This window comes from Triticum dicoccoides, chromosome 3A, assembly GCF_002162155.2.
Source record: "Triticum dicoccoides isolate Atlit2015 ecotype Zavitan chromosome 3A, WEW_v2.0, whole genome shotgun sequence".
Taxonomy (NCBI): domain Eukaryota; kingdom Viridiplantae; phylum Streptophyta; class Magnoliopsida; order Poales; family Poaceae; genus Triticum; species Triticum dicoccoides.
Genome location: NC_041384.1, coordinates 514,180,104 through 514,200,501, shown reverse-complemented (window position 1 = coordinate 514,200,501; position 20,398 = coordinate 514,180,104). Strand labels below are relative to the sequence as shown.

The following is a 20,398-nucleotide window of genomic DNA, read 5'->3' as shown; positions in this document are numbered from 1 at the left end:
TGTCACATGTACTATTGAAAAGTGTACATAAATACCTCACCAATCTCATGTCTTGTCCTCTGGCTCCTTGGTGTCATCTGGGAGCGTCGAAGCTTATGTTCCAAGGACCTGGCCAGACCTGGGGTTGTCGTCCAACTCTCTTCATTGCCTGCTTCTCCGGAGTGGCGATTTGTTTTCCAGATTGTTATCATCGGCATCTTCCAACTCTGACTAGCGACCTCTCGGCTGTTGCGTCAACAATGTTTTTCTGGCTTCGATATCGGAGATCCATAGAAGGCGTCGAGCCTCGCTCACGATGCGCCGCCGGAGAGTGCATGAGGAAGACAACGCCAATTTTCTCAAAAATCGGTGTGTAATTTGTTTTTTTTAAGGATGGCCTTGTAGGGTTGATTGACTTCAATATATGGCCTTTTGCCGTTTTGATCTTTTATATTAATAAAGCATACATATTTCTGTCAACACATAGGCTATCGAGAATACTCAATGGAGGCGTTACCTCCCTAAAAACCCTAGCAACCAAGCACTCCCCATGTGCATCGCTGATCTCCCCTTGGGAGGGGGGGTGCGGATCTAGTGGTAGTAGTAGTTTGGGACTCTTCCCCGTAGTTAGGGTCACAGAGTCACTGACATTTTCCATCATGGCTGCAGCGGTGGCAGCGCTATATGTATTGGTCGAGACGACGAGGGGGTGGTGATGTCAATAATGTCCTATGTACCTACTTCGAAGAATCTGTTTGGGTTCGATCAACTTTGGTTTCCGGCGGATCTCTTTGGACCAGGTCGACGTTGGTCTGTGGTAGATCCATCTGGATTTGGACGTCACTCGTGGTTGTTGGTTGTTTGCAGGTGCGACTTTTTCGAATTACCTTTTTCTTCGCTAGCGACGGTTGCTGCTCTGGTGTGCTGTCTGTTTGTGGTCTTAGCACGATGACTTCTTGACTGTCAACTACAACAATGTTTGCCCACTTCAATGAGGCAGGGGTGATGATGGTGACGCGCTTTCACTTTGCTTTTGTAGTCATCGCTATGTGATCCATGGACCTGGTTGCAATCTTTTTTACTTTTATGGATGTGTGTATTTGCTGTCATATGATAAATCAGATTTCACGAAAAAAGAGAGGAAAGACCATTAACGGTCAGATTTCAATTTTGTTGGAAAGCATGTGCGAAGGAGCATTTCGGAGTAAGCGTCCCCTGTCATATAAGGCCTCCATTGGTTTGGAGGAATTTTATAGAAAATTTATAGAATAGAATTTTTGTAGGAATTTTGCCTTTAGAGGCCTTTGGTTCGTAGGAATGTATTCCTATCTCTAGATAAGATTGGTTCCAATCCATTCCATTTCAAAGGAAAATAAAGATTAACATGAAAACAATGAAAAAATTCTTATGATGTAAACTAAATGACATCTATTTTTTCTATTCCTATTAATAGAATTTGAGATACAAGTCATCTTATTCCCATAAGTTTCCTATTTATATGATAATTCTATCCTATGAACGAAAAGAGGCCTAAGCGCAATTCAAGGTCTACGTATCCATGCGGTCAATGCGGCAGGAAACATAGTTTTTGTTGTTATTGATAACGACAGCAGATGAGAGTTTGTTCAGATGGCATATCCGGGGACACGTTGCTCCGGTCTGATTCTTTTAACGGTAATGATTTTGCTTCAAGCAAACTATTTTGGAGGTATGTAAAGCTGCTGATTAGCGATGGAGCCGCGTCGAGCTTGGGTGAAGAGGTGATATGTCTCTTTTTTTTAGTGGAAAGGATAGGTGCTGATTTTTTCATAGGATTATCCTGTCTTTTCAGTCCTGTAATGTCGATGTTTAGTGACTTGTAAGTAAATCTTTATTTTATTAATGAGACATGTATTACTATGAAAAAAAAGACGGGAGCTTGTTTTTTCTCTTGACTGGGGCAGGAGACGGAGCTTTGGTTGTGCGTTACGACTTTCCCCGAGCGTCCGAGCCTTCGACTTCGAGCTCCTAAAACCTTTTCCTCCCCACGCCGCCCCAAATCCTCCCCGCCGTGCCCCTCCCCCAAAACCCTAGCTCCTCCTCGCCGACGATGCCGGGCATGCCGGCCGACAGCGGGAGCGCCATAGTCCCATTCTCGGGGGAACCAAAGCACGCGGCGTCGGCACCGCCCGTGCGTCCCATCCGCCACGGCGTGCCGCCGCCCATCTCCCGCGTCTACATCTCCTGGTCAAGCGGCAACCTCCTGCAGGTCGCCTGCCTCCGACCTCCGAGTCCGGAGGAAGGCGCCGGCCGCGGCGGGGAGGAGGTTGGTGGGAGGGTGGTGGAAGTGAACCTCGGCGTCGGCGCTGGCAATGGCAGCACGGAGGTCGAGGAGGAGGTCGATGAGGCGGAGATGCGGCGGATCGAGTACGGTTCGGTACCGGCCTTCGCGCTGCTGCAGAGCAGGAAGAACGCCCTCGCAGAAGCTGCTGCTATGCAGCACATGCACTCAGTCTCAGAGCACGCAGAATGGTGAGCATTTTGGTTTACATGTGTTCGCTGCTTAATGCATTTTGGTTTTGATTAGGGATTGATTTGAGTACCAATTGTAACAGTGAGCTCTATTTCACATTTCTTACGGTTTAGAGGTCCAAATTGCGCGAGTTTGTTTCACAACTTATGCTTATATAGGAAATGGGCATTACATGTCTATTCAAAATCTTTAACTTTCGCAACCTATGTTACAATTGTAATGACTTTGGCAGCTATCCATGTGCTATAGAAGCCATAGTTGTACCTCTCAGACGTCCATTCTGAATTCTGATGCATATATTCATCATGCCTGCAAAAGTAGACCTTACTGGGCAGTCGTATCACAGGAAGAACCTTACCAGTTACTGTAAAATCTGCTCTTGTTCTTATTGATTTTTTTATTAGGTGGCAATATGTGCTCGAATACAGCAAAACCATCGGTAATCTTCTTGGCAACCAAGATTCTCTTCCTGCTCTCATTTTTGAAGATCCGAGGGCAATTCTTAAGGTGACCGTCTATATGTGTTACAAATTTACAATGCTTTCTTATCATTTAAGTTCACTTATATTTTTATTGTTTCCAGTAAGGAGTAACTGTTATAATTCAATTTTTGTTTCCAGTAAGGAGTAACTGCTATAATTTAATTTACAGGTTAGAGAGAAGCCTACTAGTTTAAAGGCTGCCTGGGAATTGTTAGAAATATTCTATGTTGACAAAGAGTTACACAGCTGGCTTCTGGAGCGACTCGTTGATTGGTTAGCCGTAATGCTCTTTCTGTCAACAATTGCCTTGTTATATCTTATTAAGTCCTATTTACTGTCAGAATGCCTGGGCTTATATCTCTCTTATTATTCCTCTTGGTATTATTAGGATTATGACAGCCTCTTGACCAAGACGGATGGCACGGTGTACTGCAAGCTCAACAATTTCCAGAAAAAGCTAATCAACCTGCAGGTTGATTCTTCTATTCTTTATGATAGCATATAGGGGCCAGTCTGGTATACAAACTTTAATAACTGACCGCACTGTTGACTTGATGCTCTGTTGTATTTTATCTATTTACTTCTGTTATTAATATGTATTACTTCCATGGTCCAACCCTTGTACCTTAATATTGGTGAGAGTGAACTTATAATAAGAGGTATTTTTGTAGATTGTTGAAAATGATGATGATTACTGGAATGGATTATCGGCAGCACTGTCAGTTGGATGGCTTGATGTCGTGGTATGTCTATATGTTTTGCACGTTTTTCATAGGTTTATACTCTTGTGTGTAGCTTACCATCTGAAGTTTTTCTTGCAGGTGAATATGCTACGTTTTCATGGATCATACCAATTGGATCAGATGGACAACCGTGAGGTACTTAGGTTGTTGCTACTTTCAGGCCATTCATGATTTCTTTGTCACTTTGTCAGTGATGTTGATCTTGCAAATAAAATATGATTCTGGTTTGAATTAAGGGCCTAGATCATCGATAATTATATTGCCCTATTTGCCTTATCCTTTTACCAAATTAGAATTTAAAACTACCCAGATTTTCAAATGCAGAATTGCAATGAAAAATGCACACTCAGTTTGTCCCTTTTTTCTGTGAAGTTCATGTGGTTCAGCTATTGCAGCAAGTGCAGTTATGTTATATTGTTGGCCGTATACATTTAAAAGTTTAATCCTATTTAAAATATTTAACAGTAGCCTAGAAATAGTACACTCCCACCACCTTCCTGTCGATACAGCTATGAAGAGAACAATTAGGTGGCAATGATGAATGGATCCATTCTAATGCATAATTTTGTTAACATGATTGTGGGAAGAGAGTGGCCTGTAATGCAAGGACTCGTAATTTCTCTGGTCTGTTTTGGGATTTGACTTACCTTCATATTTTGCTTGAATAATTTTGTTTCACCAATAAGATACAACAAAAAAGTTACTCTGCTATATTTTCCTGATTCATTCTTTGATTTTGATATCACTTGTGCTAATTTACTTGCGGTTATCACTTGGACATTGTATTTTATTTATACTTTTGTAAGTTATTTCTATATGGGGCATGTATTTCCTTGTAGCTTTGCCCATATAATATGAAATTGTCTGCTGTCAGTATGTTTTATGTACAACTAAACCTAACAGAAACGGCTTTCGTCCTTTGGTCCATCAGACAGAAAACGGGTTGGTTGAGGCTGTTGCAGTTCTTGTCTCAACCATGCCGCGCATGAGACCGGATTTACCAAAGAGTAAATTAGGCCAGTGCTGTAAAACAAGACCTGATTTCATCAAGGTATGCTTTATAAATGTTGCCATCTTTTTGAGCACTTCACCATTTCTTCTGTACCCCCTATGAAAGTTGGATAGATCTAAGCCACTAATGACATGATCATTTCCCCCTTATCCTTGCGAAATCATAACAATGTTAATTATCCTGTTTTCACCCTCATTGCTGCTGCACAGTACAAGCTATGCCTTGCATGACCACCATGATGACCAGTTACTGCTGCTCATGAGAGTGCCTCCGTACCACAATGTTATAGTTATACTTCTGCCTCCTCATGTTCAATTTGCACATGATGGCGCTGCTTGTACTGTTAGGTAGCACCATCGCTACTTGCCATGCTGCCAAACTTATTTTGCATTTTTTTATTCTACTGTTTGCAAATGATTGCTGGTGCTTTTGGCTCCCTCTTCATACTTGCTGCTGCTTCCTTGGGCTGGAACCTGCTTTGTGCCCACTGTTGAAATATGAGTGCATTACCACCTTTCCTCAATATCTAAATGTCTGGCGAACTGTTTTGTGCATGAAAGTTTGTAGTATCAGAAATAAAAGCGAGCTGGCGAGCACTGAATATAAAAAATTCCAGCCCATGTCGAGTCCATGTCATAGGCCCAAGGGAGCCTATATGTGGGGGTTGAGTATTAAGTATGAGTATATATTCCTCACTGTTTGTCACTACCTTTAAGTTTTGGGAGAACTTATTGCTGCTCGAAACTCATTATCCACCGAGGTTCAAGGAGAATTATTTGGGGACAACTCTATAAATGGTCTAAAAAACACAAATACTTGCTGGGGGTGGCGTGTCTGTATCGGATACCGTATCGCACATGGATTTGTCCCCGATACATATCAAGGGAGTATCAGCTGATTAAGCATTAAAAGTAACGAATTTTAATCTCGATACCTCACAGGTATGTTTCCGATACGGCCCAGCCCAATAACTAGCGTATGTCTGAACCCTACCTGTAGCGAAACCCATCCCTGATCCCTCTCTCTCCCAGATCCAAAATGCCACAACCTAACAAGTAACAACCAGAACAACTATCCAAAACACACTACCATAGCTCGGACAGTCCCGAAAACAAAACACAAGGGAAAACGAACGCAGCTGTCTCTCATAGCCCTGTCTTCAAAATGCTATCTTGCATCCATCCTCTGAAGCTGAATAATGAGGCTCTGGATCTTATCTTGCATGCCCCACACCTCTCCCGTCGTCCTTCTGGCGAAAGACAACGCCCTGCATGGAGGCGATGCGGATTGGTCAGGGTACATCTTTTAGTGTGGCACATATGCTCTGTTATTGGAATTTCGTGCATGCTTTTGGTACCCTGAACTTTAATGGTAATATGACACATGGTTCAAATCAAAGTGAAACATGTGATTCCTTGGTAATACTTCTAATTGAAACGGTTTTACCTTGTTACTCATCTGTGAAACTGGGTAGTGTACTGGTTGGGCTTGGTGAAATTGTTATGTCAATCTTCCATAGTCATTCTTTCTGCCTTCATAAGCTTTAAACTTATGTGTTAAAAAAAGTTGTCCCAGTTGAAGTTCACGGAAAGATTTGATGAGCTACTTGTATTTGCAGGCATGGGAAAAATGGCGAGGTCAAGTAAGTAAACTGGAGTGCAGTGCATTTTGGATTCAGTGCAGTCACCAAAAAACTCGTGATGGTTTGAAGAATCTGCTTCACATCATGATGGGAAACATAAAGGACCTCACTGCTGCTACTTCCCATTGGCTGGAGCTATTCGCTTCTCATTTTCTTTACATAAGGCCATTTACAGTGGTTCGTCTCATATCCATGCACTTGCTCTTGTATTGTCAGTTCCAATGCTTTGTGGTTCATTTGCTTGAGTAACTCTCAGTTTTCCTAAATACTTCTGTGACATTCCTTGATTCCCAATTCTTGCGTAAAGATGTGCCAGATGCCCTTATTTCCCTATTACCTAAGGTTTTGCGTGCAGTTTCCTCCCATGGTCTTCAGTTTCATGATTGCTATTAGAGCAACCCCTTGTCGACAAGATCATTTTACAATTGAATGTTTGCTCTAATCTGTTGCATGACCCCAGGACCCATTGTATGAATGCCACCACCCCCTCTAAACAATGACCAGCTATCATGGTTACTTAGAGCTCTCACTGTCACAGTTCTATTGGCTAGGGCCTAGGGCACAACAACTGCATCTAGCCAACATGGGCTCAAGTCCTCATCTTCTTTGGAATGAAAAGCTGGGGAATGTGGTCACACCTCTTGGTCTCATTCTTTTATTATGGCAATTGTTTTTGAATTGTCTTTGTGCAATAATTTGTGCTTTTAAGATGGCTAAATATTTACCCTGACTGAATTTCCTGAAACCTCTTATCACTCGTATGATGCAACAGTTAGCTTTTAATTTAATATATACATGTGAACAGTTCATCAAGGAGTCTTTGTGCAACAGTTTAGCCTTTTCTCTCCATTATTTTAGGGCTTTGAAGGGATGCATCACTTAGCGCAGAAATGCATACAGCTTAAGCCGTCTTTCGACGCTAATGGATTAACAGGCCTCCTGAACGGCATCCTTTCAGAAAATCCAGAGGTTGGCATGCAACATTAACCTGGCAGACTCCATATAACCCTTGTCTTTCCTTTCTTGGTGATGTAACATTTCTTTTTCATGGTTAGGTTGTCTTGGCGGAATGCACAAAAAAATTTGGGCCTTGGTAAATGGACAATCTGTTACTCGGAGTATTTGATTTTCTACCTACTGTCAACATTGAAACACTGTGGCCTAATAGATTTTGCCATCTGTGACCACAGGATGGTTACACACTGTATGGAACTGTTGGCAGCTGATAATGACTATGCAGATATTATGTTGCATGAAGAACGACCTAACTTTGGTGGCATAAGCATAGAAGAACTACACCGGCTAGTCTACGCTCAAGTTTTGTGTTCTCATTCTTTAACTTGGCAGGTGAGTTTTATGTACTCAATGCACTACCAAATGACTAGAGCAGCTTCTGTTCTGTGGTTTTAAATATTGAGAAAAGTCCATTTTGAACCTTGAACTATTGTGCTTGGTGTGACTTGAACCCCAAACTTTTGAACTGTCTATTAAATCCTGAACTTTCTAAAACCATTGAAATCAAACCCTAGAACGATTTTGAAAAATGGTTTTGTGTTAGTCTTCTAAAAAAGTATGAAAACAATTCATGGATGTCATAAGAAAATCATAAAAATACTATCTATGTGATGTGCAAGATGCGAGAGAAATTCATTTATCTTATCCAGTGAGTATCCCCACTGTACCCCTATTTTTTTCGAAGTCAGAAAAAGAGAATAATCGGGGGTACGTGTAGCCGAGTGTATCCCTGTGTCGCCTGCTTACTGCATGGATTTACAGCTGACCCAGTCGTATTGGTGCTTTCTAGTTTTCACATTTTTTGAAAACAGCAAAATGTAAAACTATTATCTAAAACCAGGGTAGGGTTTGTTGAAGTGTATATGTGGATTGCCTAGCCCTTTCCATCAGTTCGGACTTTTGGTTGCGTTGTCTAGTGCATGAAGCTTAACAGGGTTGAAGTTAAATGGCGTTTAATATGGACAGTTTCATAGTTCAGGGCTTTATCGGACTTTCAGCCATGGTTCAGGGTTTACAATAGACTTTTCTTGAATAATATTCTGATGTATGTGGGTCTGAATGTTCTAGTGCATGCATGCGTATTGTGTAGTTTGCTACCATCCGTTGTCCACTTTGTTGTATCAGACCTATAGAACCTATGTTGTCTATATATGCTAGGCGAATGTCTTATTTTGATGTTGTTGGTAATGGCCATCTTGCATGTTTGGTACTCAGATCGCACCGACTTATCTGTCCTCGTGTCTAAACCAAGGCCTAGGGCTGCTGGAGATTCTACTTCTCAAGCAACCCATACAAGATAACCGTCTAGTGCTGAAGGTATGTTTATTCAACTTGATATTTAGTTGTGGTGTTTCTGTATTTTTGTTTGTCACCTAAAACTTGTTTCTGTGAGCAGACTTTGGAACTTTGTCGTTTGTATGAACTGGAGAATGTTGGTACAAATATCATGAAGGTAAAATGTGGTTGGTAATACACGCATAACTTTATTTTTAAGATAAACACAATTTTTCATGATCATCTTGGGTTTTAAAATGCCTTATTCTTCAACTAAATATTCGAACTTAACTTTGAATTCTGTATTTAACTGGCTCAACGCTCAAGATGTCCTATCTAATAACTTTTTTTTTGTTTTAGATTGCAGGCATTTACCATTGGAAGCATGGTAGAAAAGGAACCGGGGTTTATTGGTTTCAGCAAGCTCATGATAAAGTACGACTTGATAGAATTGCTCAACAATTGTTTGAACGCATTGGGAAGTCAGTCGCAGATGATAATTTTAAGGTGTCAAATTCTCCCCTTGTTCCTCCCCTACAGTTAGTTTAGTCTTCAGTATTAACCAAGTAAAATGGATCAAAATATGCAGACAATTTAGCAGCTATATTATTCATGATAGTATCTAATAGTGATTTTGCTTGGTCAGCAATGGGAAGGGTTGCTCGAGTTACTAGGTTCAGACATTGGTAGTGCAGGTGGTCTTGAGTTCCTTCACAGGTATTTATTTCTTTTTGATTTTTTCATCAAATTATTGTTTCTTTTCTCTCCACAAGTGTGACATCAGCTTAACATATGCTTTTGCAAAGGTACCGGGATTTCAAGAGATCCCTTCAACAGGCACTAGAAGGAAGGACTGGCGAGGCTGCTCGGCAGACCGTGGAGTTTCTTATACAGGTAAAAAATTTCCCGCAGTTCAATGCTTCAATTCAAGACCACTGGCAGAAGACGTGCAAAAGAGCATGCACCTTGTAGGAATAGTTATCTTGTGTCCAGGTTTTAGATCTATGGCATTAGTTTTTTTTTTCCTTAATAGACATGTAATTTTTCTTTTGCAGCTAATGAGAAATCCTTCTACACCACAACGTTTCTGGCTGCCCCTTCTACATGACTCGGTAAGCTCCTGCTGGTTTTGATTACTATAGCACCAAGAATCTTCATTCAGCGAAATAGGTTAGCTAAATCATATTTCTTCATCTTATCTCAATCCGAATTAACATTTAAGAAGTTTGAAGTTTTGATTCCATTTTCTGTCGCCACCTTTTCTACAGGTGAAACTACTCAACTGCAAACCCCGCCCTTTACTGAATGTTGCCGAGACGACCTTGTTGCTCAATAAACTACAAGAACTGTCCATGGCCAAGTTGCGTCCTGACTTCTGCAGTAATCACCTACCAAGCCATGCACTGAGCTCTGTCAGATTGGCTTTGGGATCAAATCTTGCCCGTGCCATTCTTGAAGAAGCTTGAACTCTGGTTGTATCTGGTGGTGTGTCAGCTCCAGTTTGGTGGAGTTACTCCGCAGTTGCATTATCAGGCTCCCTATTTTGTTGTTGAGAAAGTTTGAATTCGTTCGCTCTGGTTCAGCGGCTCTGCCATAGATGTATCATATATTGTTTTTAGCTTTGGTGATCTCATCTGTCTGTTGTTTTTTATACGAATCGATGCTTGTAACTGTGTTCCTGGGTAAAAAACAAGCATGTTGTTGCATAAAATCTAGTGTGCTTATTTCTAAAATGCAGTGGACCTGTGGAAAAGAAAGTACTCCGTCCGTTCCATAATTTTTGTAGTGGTTCTAGTTCAAAGGAGTATTTCTGCTCAAAAAAATAAAAATCTGAACGACTTGGCCCATTGTCACTGGGAGAATGTTCCTTCCTCCATAAATGTTTTTATTATTGGATAGAGCAAATCTTCTAAATTTGACCCTTGTGCACAAGGATGTCCACGTTGACTGGTTGTCAGGTGTGATTGTGAATACCATTTTTGTTTGTGTAGACAAAAGTTTCACTGGACTGAGGGCAAGACATTAGCCGCTTTTTGGTGAGCTTTAGCAACTCGTAGCCAGCCAGCATATAATCGGATGGGCGTTTTCTTTTCTTTCTAAATAAATATAATAATGATCACCAGTGAATTCGATCTGGAAACTTCGTAGAGCCAAATCGCCAAACAAGCTCAGTACTCCACTGCTACGGGACGCAGCGGCTTGACTGCAGGGCACCAAGACAGCAGCTACACCAACAGCCTTCCTTGGTCTGCTCCCCCAACTCCACCGCTCTGCTGAGCCGCCATGGCGGAGCTGGAGGCCGGGTCCATCTCCATGGCGGCCGGCGGCGGCGGCCGACTCCGGAACGCCCTGAGCGGCGTGCTGTGTGCTTTCACCCTCCTCCTCATCGGCGTCCTCGCCTTCTCCATCCGCCTCTTCTCCGTAAGATCCACGCCAACGTTCTCTAGATCCTATGGCCAACTCTTTGGCCGCCTCACATGTCCCTGGTGGTGGTGGTGTGCCGCAGGTGATCAAGTACGAGAGCGTGATCCACGAGTTCGATCCCTACTTCAACTACCGCGTCACTCAGGTCAGTTTCGGCGGCGTCGCATTGTTGCCCACTGTCCGTTGCTCAGGTGCGTGTGGAGTGTAGCAGCACTGTGAAACTGAGCTCAAGGCGTAGCAGGACGCGTTGCTGTGTTTGTTCGGAGCGTCATCGCATTCGAATTTTGGGAACTACGGTTGTAGGAAGCTTCGTTTACTTTCACGTGCTAGTACATGGTAGTGGTATTAAGCGGTGAGAAAATTGGGACGAATATAGGTTTTTTTCCCCCAATGTAAGGGCAAGCATCCTGGCCTCTGCATATGATTGGGGACTTGGGATGTGTTCTTTTGTGTAATTTGCTGCTTACATTTTCCTACAACTCTTGGTGTTCCAAAAGGATTATATCTTTTATTCGCTATATGTTTCCCTGCCTTGTCTCAGTTTTTGTCAAAGAGTGGAATCTACGAGTTTTGGAACTGGTTTGACGACCGAACATGGTATGGTTGCCACTTGCCAGGACACATGAATCATTCAGCGTGCGTTATGAATGTTCATCGTCTCATACTGTTATCTGTATATTAGGTACCCCCTCGGACGTGTTATTGGTGGCACTGTCTATCCTGGCTTGACACTGACGGCCGGCACGATATGGTGGTATGTAAAATGTTTCATTCCATAATCCGTAGCATAGAGCAATGCGTTGTTGGATAGCTTTGAAAAACTGCGATCGCGCCTCGAGTGTTTGGTTGGTACAGGTTGCTCAACTCCCTCAACATCCCATTGTCGGTGGAGACTGTCTGCGTGTTCACCGCTCCAATTTTTTCGGCAAATGCTTCCTGGGCAACCTATCTGTTGACAAAGGTTGTTTTCCTGATATAAGAATCACATGTGCTTACACTAGTTCTACAACCACAGAAGTTCTGTAGTAACTATGTACTTTACCTTCCAGGAAGCGAAGGGTCATGGGGCTGGTTTAATGGCAGCAACTATCTTAGCGATGGTATTCTCTGTTTCTTTTATCTTTTCTTTATGGAGGGACTGCTCAGTTTGGCCATGAGAAAATTAAGTTTTTTTTATATGCCTACCTGATTTATATTTCTCATTTTATACCTTGCTGCTTACACTTGTGTATTGGTACTTTGCTGTGAGTTCCAATGGACAAATGTAGGCTAGGTCTGTTCGTCCATTCGTTTGTGGGTAAATTAGAGAATGGGGATACTTTGATGCGATATTTCTGTTAGCTTTGTAAAAATTGCTTCCATATTTCCAACTGTATGAGCAAAAGCTTTTGTAAATTTGTGTCTTCATTCTTCCTAGCGGAATAACTTTTTCACATCCCAATCCTCATTCGTTAGGTTATTCTCAATTATCTCTTTTCTGGAATAGTTGTCAAATCACTTCTCAGCCGATCAATGTTTAGGAGTTGAATTTGGCATTTCCAAACAAAGGAGTCATATTTTGGTCCTCTGGTTCGAGCTCCGGTTGATTTTACGTCCTAATCATTTCAAGTGAGCTTATTTGGTTCTTCGACTTCACTATTTATCCGAAAAACCTTCTGTAACCGACAAGGTTCATTTCTTACATGTCAAAAACAGGAAAATTCAGAGATTTTACAACTGTTTAATCACAAGAATCAGTATCTAAAAACTGAGAGCTGAATGATCGAAGCAGCTTCATTAAAAAAGTTGAGGTCCAAGAATGGCCTGGCCTGGGAAAATATGAAAAATAGGGACTGGAACACAAAGCTGAGAACCAAAATATTTCTGAATTATGGAAGTTGAAATTTCCTGTGAATAAAAATCCTAATGATCATTGAGCCATGGGGTAAGGCTGTGTTTTTCTCATTTATTTGGGATCTGCGACCATGAGACATCATCTTTCCTTTTTTTATAAATATGCCTACCTACTGCTACTATATCCTTATACACTATCTTGTAAATAGCACTTGATCGAGAAACTACTTATCATTCCTCCTAATACGCAGGTCCCCTCATACATCTCAAGATCTGTTGCAGGCAGCTACGATAACGAAGCTGTAGCAATATTTGCTTTAATATTCACATTTTATCTATATGTAAAGGTTAGGTTCTCAAAGCGTCCTTAGAATTTTAGGCCTTGTTCATTTTAACCTTCTCTTTGTGCCTTCAAGAAGATAACATAATGATGACTATGCAGACACTAAACACGGGGTCACTCTTTTATGCAACACTTAGTGCTCTCTCTTACTTTTACATGGTAAGTTTCTATTCGAAGATGTTTAGAATAGCTACAAGTTTCAGAAAATTCTTCACATTATACTGCATTTCCGCTTTTCAGGTCTGTTCCTGGGGAGGCTACACATTCATCATCAACCTTATCCCAATGCATGTTCTCCTGTGTATTGTAACTGGTCGTTATTCTTCACGACTTTATGTTGCTTATGCTCCCCTTGTAAGTCGATAAGTCTAATGGCTTACCAATTGGTTATGCACAAAAGAACAGCACAGATTCTCATTATCATGATTAGCACCATGCAGGTTGTACTGGGAACACTTCTGGCAGCATTGGTACCTGTGGTTGGTTTTAATGCAGTATTGACATCAGAGCACTTTGCATCATTTCTGGTACACCAATTGATTATCTACCTACGCATGTGTTCCTTTTTCCCCCTTAAATTGTCTGATTTCACCCAATTTTTGTATATCTGTTAAAAAATTGCTACTCCCTCCAATCCATATTACTTGTCGCTCAAATGGATGTATTTAGCACTGAAATACGTCTAGATACATCCGTTTGAGTGACAAGTAATATGGATCGGAGGGAGTAATTGCTTTCTCTTTATTTCTGAAAATGATGATTGAATTCCAGGTGTTTATAATCCTCCATGTGGTTGCTCTTGTGTATTACATCAAAGGACTTTTAACTCCTCGGCTGTTCAAAGTGGCCATGACATTTGTACTAACGGTTGGCTTGTAAGTTTCTGATGTCAAAACCAGTTAATGTGCGTTAAAAGACATGTTACACTTGATACTGGTTCATAATATTGACAGACCAAACATTTGTTTCTCATAAGTCAAAACAAAGTAGATGTTCTGTACACATTCTAATATCAAGGATTCCTGCAGAGCCCTTTGTTTCGCTGTAGTAGCGATACTTGCTGCATTGGTCGCATCTAGCCCAACAAAAGGTTGGAGTGGGCGCAGTTTGAGTCTACTTGACCCGTAAGTTCTCATAAAGTATTTGTTTGGCGCAAGACTTGTTCTTGTTTTTGTTTCACTGATAACAAAGCCTTCACTCTGGTTAACAATAAACATGACAATTTTAATTGGAATCACCTTTCCTCTGGATTTGGAGTTTCTAAAGAGATATGCTACCTTCTAGGTTTCCGCATTAGTACAAAAGAATTGTGATTTCTATTAGAGTGAATTCCAGTTTTTACTCCATACTCTGACGTTTTTGACAGAAATTACCCCATTTAACAGTTTTTCATCCGGATTACCCCATTTAGTAAAAGTTTTGCCCCCATTTAAAAAAATTACGAGTTTTTATCCCATTTAGTGATCTATCAGGTGAGCCCTGGTCATCAGGCACACATGGCGTGCCACATTGCATTTTTTTTCTGGCATCTTTTCCCGTGCCTGAACCGGTCAAATGGCTAGAATACAGTTTTTTCTCACGGTCGGCAGATGTACGTACGTACCACTTTGCCTTGATAAATTACTTCTTCATGTCACGCAGCTCCTTGTTCATTGTTTCCACCTCATTCTTCTTCACGGCATTTGCTTCTGGAGCACTGCTATATGTACGACAGGCCTTATCCGATATTTGTATGATGATTTGGATCTGACCTTGCAGCATTTGGGCAAAGGAAATAAAGACCATTGGATTTAGCATCGTGCTCATATCGTACAAGCAATTATCATATGTGCAGTAGTTCCGTTGCTTCTGGGTGTTGCATGTACTAGGCATAATTCCATTGATGCTTTGTATGGCAAAAGAACCACTGGAGAAGCTATCCACAACCTAAAATACTTTAAATGGGGTAAAACTGGCAAAACTTTTGTCGCATGGGGTAATTCGAATGAAAAGCTATTAAACGGGGGTGGGTAATTAGCGTAAAAATATCAAAGTAGGGGGTAAAAAATGGAATCCACTCTTTCTATTACCCACGATGTACTGATAACTTGAAATTTATTCTGTATACAGGATGGACATAATTCTGGTTCCTGTTTATGATGAATTCTTCTTCTGTTTTCTATATAAGTTGATGCCTTGAATTCCTTCGCTTTGTTCCATTCTGACAGAACATATGCAAGCAAGTACATCCCTATCATTGCTAGCGTGAGCGAACATCAACCACCTACCTGGCCTTCTTACTTTATGGCTATCAATGTGCTAGCCTTCTTAGTTCCTGCTGGGATCATAGTAAGCATTCATGTTTTGTTGGAAAATGGATTTTACTTCGTGTTTAGCATGGTTTTAATTAATTTATTGCAACACAACCCGCAGTCATGCTTCTTACCTTTATCTGATGCAAGCTCATTTTTGGTCTTGTACTTGGTAACTTCAGTATATTTCTCTGGGGTAATGGTAAGTCATCACTGCTAAGACATTTACAGTACCGTATTGCTTTATTTATCAGTTGATAGTGATGTTAGTGCAATGTTAGGTACGACTGATGCTTGTTCTTGCCCCTGCTGTGTGCATTTTGTCCGGGATTGCTCTGTCAGAAGCTTTTAACGTCCTCACACGATCAATGAAATTTCAGCGCCCAATATCAGATGATACCCTTCCTACTGTATGATCATTTCATTAGTACTATTTTTCTATTTTTCTTATCCAGATTTAGTTTCTACAAAAGGTTTACTGATGTACTCTCCTGTCAAATTTAAGGCAGGAGATAGTACCCCAGGGAGTTCCAGTACAGCCACTATCACAACTTCCACGAAAAATGCGAACATAAAAAAAGAAAAAATGGGGACTATTTCAAAGGAAAGATCATCAAAGAAGAGTCGGAAGGAAACAGAATTGGTGGGAAGTTCTCCTGTTAGGCCCGAAAAGGAGGAGAAGCTTTGTGTACTGCCTTCTGAAGCATCTGCCATGGGTATACTGTTCCTGATCATGCTTTGTGGACTTTATGTGGTAAGGTATCTGTTCTCACTGGAAGCAGCATTCTCATTAAAAGCGACGCTATTACTTAACGATGCCATTTTTGCAGATCCATTGTGTATGGGCAGCTGCAGAAGCATACTCTGCACCCTCAATTGTGCTGACATCACGTTCACACGACGGGTTGCATGTTTATGACGATTTCCGTGAATCTTATGCATGGCTGCGCCATAACACAGAAGTAGACGATAAGGTATGCCTTCGAATGGACCTACTCTGATCACTTGAATTGCATCATTCTGATAGAAAGATGGCAATGATTGCTGTAGGTTGCGTCATGGTGGGACTATGGTTATCAGACAACTGCAATGGCCAACAGGACTGTGATTGTAGACAATAATACCTGGAATAACACGCACATAGCGACAGTTGGGACAGCAATGTCATCCCCAGAAAAAGGAGCATGGGAGATCTTCAATTCCTTCGATGTCAAATATGTGCTTGTGGTCTTTGGAGGTTGATGTGTTTTGGACTTGCAGAAATAACAATATTCTAAACAAAGTGCTTCCTGAATCCCGACCCCATAAAACCTGACGATTTTATTTTCAGGTCTTATTGGCTACCCAAGTGATGATATTAATAAGTTCCTCTGGATGGTTCGAATCGGAGGTGGTGAATTCCCTCACATCAAGGAACAGGATTACCTTGTGAGTGGTGAACTTGTGTTCTGCAACTATCGTGCATATCATTCGGTAGTGTCGTGGTAGAAAACTAAAAATATCAGTTTGCATTCTAGTATAACATGTGGAAGAAAAGCACCATCAACTATGTGAAATTTCAGACTTCTTCTGAGTTATTATGCTATATTATTTCTATAGAGGGATGGCAACTACCGTGTTGATGCTCAGGGCACTCCAGCGATGCTGAATTGCCTCATGTACAAGCTTTCTTATTACAGGTATGTCAGTGCAAGGAAGTTACCATGCTGATGTATCACAATCATGGATTTTCTTGACATTTGTTCTCCTTTGCATCTAGATTCGCTGAGACTGATGGCAAGGGATTTGACAGAGCGAGAAGATATGAAATAGGAAGGAAGCATTTTAAACTGACCCATTTTGAGGAGGTACAGTGCTACTACTCTTCCCTCCAATCATTTAGAAACCAGAACCCCCCCTCACAGCTTTGCTTGACTGCACCTGCAACGTGTTCATGTACCATATTGCTTAATGCAGGTTTTTACAACCCAGCACTGGATGGTTAGGATTTACAAACTGAAACCACAAAAGAACAGGGTCCGAGGAAAGTTGAAACTGAAATTGAAATCTGTAAGTCAGACAACACTACAGCTTGCCTACAATCATGTATACGTCATTAATTGACGCAGCTTTAGTACAAGTTTGATCTTTAGCATCTTTTCCTTTCTTCTTGACTGCAGAGTTCGAAAACAAGTTTAATGCGCAAAGGGGCTGGAAAGAAGAACCCATGGCGATAGTCGAATAGAGAACACAAGTAAAGAACACAAACTCACTATTTGGCTTGCCCAAAGTTCCCGAACTCGGGAAAATTACACGCTGATGAGAAGAACTTGGTTAGAGATATCCACATTTTTGTATACTTTGCCGTGCGTCACATTTTTTTCCTCTTACACCTCCAGTATGGTTCTGTGGTGCAAAGAGAGGAAAGCGTTATCCCAGATGCAGGAGATTCCATTTCCCATGTAGCAACTGAGTGAGAACCGTGTTAACATTGAAAATTTTGAATTATGTCAACGAGTGAACTACTGACAAGTGGCACAACTTGCTATGTGCTGTATACAAGGTTGCACCTTGCTGTCACCGTCACCACTTCTCCCCGAGCAAGTGCCTATGATACCTTGAAATGGTATGATTGACACTGTTAGAAAAAGTACTGTTGGCACTCAGTTTTTTTAACTTGTATAAGAGTTACAGTCAACAGCCTGATCACCGTCATCAAACTGAGGCATGCTCTTCTTCGGGATTAACTTCTCGCAGCTTATACAGTTCATCTCTCGGCTTATTTTAGATAATCATTCATATCTGACATTTTCAATTCTTCAAACTTTTACCTGCAGTTATATTTGAAGCGGTGAGGTCTAAAAATATACACTTTTGGAAAGGGTTGTTCTGTATGCAGCATCCTAAGCCTGAGAAAGCTGGAAGCCTGGAAGAGTTTGAATTAGTTTTGGTTGGGGTGCGCCAGGCCAGGGCAATAGTGCAAGAAAGAACTCCTTATTTAACATTATTTTAAATTCTGTTTCCCTATTTAACACTGGAAAAATGTTTCTTCTCTATCTAACACCAACTTTAAATTTTGTTCCTAATGTAACACTTTCGTCCATTTTTTTGACCTAACGGTGTTAAATGGAATGTGAAAGGACAAGTTTACCCTCGGTTCTGGCTGCAAAAACTCCTCGAAGCAGGGTGGTGGGGATGGCTCAAAATAGCGTACGTGGTTTGTGTCCCATTTGTACACATTCAATCACCAAGTTGTAGTTGTACGTACGTGGTTCGTGTCCTAGGCTGCTGCTATATATACATATACTTTGTAAGACCGTGGATTGAAGCAATAAAGTAAAATCACCACTCAGGATACGTACGTGTGACAATCAGCCGAAGTCTCCTACGCGTGTGTGCGTTTGAGTATCCAACCAAAGGTTGTTGTGTACGTACATGTTTATTTTCTATTTTTTGTTGTACGTACGTCGGTACGTGCTTGGAGATCACTAGATCAGCGAGCTGAGGCCAACTTTGCATTCTAGTGCATCGGGCTTCGTAAGGTGAGTCTTGACATAAAGTATATCATCGGGTTGAGCCGACTTGGGACAGAAACCAAGACAATCAACGTTGCTTCACTTAGTCGTCGTTCGACAGTGTTGTCGTAAAGTACTCGATAGCGGGTCTGCCCCAACAATGACCAAGGCACAGCGAACGGGAGCGGACGAGTGTTGAGCGAGCCCGAGATCGAGTGTTGGTTTTAGAATGCCGGATCGATTCACCCAAGTAGTACGTGCATTGCTAGCTTAAAAATACATGCAGCTTGATTAACTTTTCCTTAGAAGCAGAACGTACTCATCTTACGAACGTACTTGGAATCTTGCTAGAAGCAGAACGTACTCATCTCTAGCCGCGTACTCATCTCTAGCCGCGTATGTACGAACGTACTTGGAATCTTTGCTTATGCTAGCTTGGCGAATAGAACGAACATGTCAAAGAAAATAGTTGAATAGATGTTCAAGGGCAGAATTGTTATTTCATGTGCCATTTTAACACTGTTTGCACAAAAAATGGATGAAAGTGTTACATTGAAAATAAAATTTAAAGGTTGTGTTAGATAGGGAAGAATTATTTTTTCAATGTCAAATAGAAAATAAAGTTTTTGGACTGTTAAATAAGGAATTCTCTCATAGTGCAACACCCAGGCGACACATGTGGGCCTTAATAGCAAGCTACTATTATGGACTCACCCCCACAAAAAATAAATTTAATATTACTGTGAGCACATGGTTCACATATCAGATATTAAACTGATAAGAATAAATACTATACTCTACACTTGATCTTAGCCAAAAGGCCGAGAAAGGGTATGAATGCTCTTGTTGCCCTGCCTCTCATTTTATACACCTCTCGCGGCTCGCTCCGCTCAGCGCAGGCGAGGTGGGACTAAACTAGCATCACGCGCATGCTCTGTGTGTGAAGCAGTTTCCATTTTTTAGGGCTGGGACGATAGCTGGGCTCTTCTTAACTCAATCCCCCAAGACCAGGCCCAGATCGTAACGCAACGACTTCGCTGCGAGTAAACGATACACGCTTTGCATGGCCCTAAAACAAAGCTACCAAAAAAAAAAAAACTACACGCTTCGCGTCGGAGGAAACGGACTGAAAGATGGCTCAACCGGTGGGTACCATCGAGACCCAGGTATTGTGCGTCTCGTTTCTAGAAAAATGGTATTATGCGTCTCTGTGTGTTTTGGGGAATAATTGATAATAACCTCCCAGTTCGTGTGCCTTTGATCATAAGCCCCCTTTTGTGTCACACCTTTGATCATAAGCCCCCTTTTGTGTCACACCTTGACACAAAAGGGGGCTTATGATCAAAGGCACACG

The 20,398-nt window shown here is 41.4% G+C and overlaps 2 protein-coding genes and 1 pseudogene across 4 annotated transcripts; 2 read left to right on the top strand and 1 right to left on the bottom strand.

Moving 5' to 3' along the window:
- The first annotated feature begins 1,959 nt into the window (after positions 1-1,959).
- On the top strand, positions 1,960-10,416 carry LOC119268872 (nuclear pore complex protein NUP85-like). Of its 2 annotated transcripts, none has more exons than XM_037550583.1 (18): positions 1,960-2,490; positions 2,896-2,998; positions 3,143-3,253; positions 3,362-3,445; positions 3,645-3,716; positions 3,795-3,851; positions 4,648-4,767; positions 6,347-6,547; positions 7,229-7,339; positions 7,426-7,463; positions 7,561-7,717; positions 8,600-8,701; positions 8,781-8,837; positions 9,020-9,166; positions 9,306-9,376; positions 9,466-9,553; positions 9,715-9,829; positions 9,928-10,045. In XM_037550583.1, exons 1-17 carry the CDS (start codon positions 2,069-2,071, stop codon positions 9,790-9,792), a joined length of 2,019 nt encoding a protein of 672 aa, XP_037406480.1. In that variant the 5' UTR covers positions 1,960-2,068; the 3' UTR covers positions 9,793-9,829; positions 9,928-10,045. The 2 variants fall into 2 exon arrangements, with proteins under 2 accessions (XP_037406480.1, XP_037406479.1); XM_037550582.1 differs by having other exon boundaries at positions 1,961-2,490; positions 9,715-9,771; positions 9,928-10,416.
- Positions 10,417-10,835: 419 nt separating this feature from the next.
- On the top strand, positions 10,836-18,641 carry LOC119268871 (dolichyl-diphosphooligosaccharide--protein glycosyltransferase subunit STT3A-like). Of its 2 annotated transcripts, none has more exons than XM_037550581.1 (24): positions 10,836-11,080; positions 11,166-11,228; positions 11,625-11,680; positions 11,766-11,837; positions 11,939-12,044; positions 12,133-12,183; positions 13,168-13,263; positions 13,359-13,418; positions 13,500-13,613; positions 13,700-13,786; positions 14,031-14,134; positions 14,288-14,383; positions 15,467-15,587; positions 15,672-15,752; positions 15,832-15,960; positions 16,056-16,304; positions 16,381-16,524; positions 16,601-16,787; positions 16,881-16,978; positions 17,150-17,229; positions 17,310-17,397; positions 17,507-17,599; positions 17,710-17,783; positions 18,367-18,641. In XM_037550581.1, exons 1-23 carry the CDS (start codon positions 10,943-10,945, stop codon positions 17,764-17,766), a joined length of 2,370 nt encoding a protein of 789 aa, XP_037406478.1. In that variant the 5' UTR covers positions 10,836-10,942; the 3' UTR covers positions 17,767-17,783; positions 18,367-18,641. The 2 variants fall into 2 exon arrangements, 1 of the variants encoding a protein (XP_037406478.1); XR_005133332.1 differs by having other exon boundaries at positions 10,837-11,080; positions 17,710-18,155.
- A 1,027-nt stretch (positions 18,642-19,668) lies between these two features.
- LOC119273778 lies at positions 19,669-19,877 on the bottom strand (annotated as a pseudogene).
- Positions 19,878-20,398: the final 521 nt, after the last annotated feature.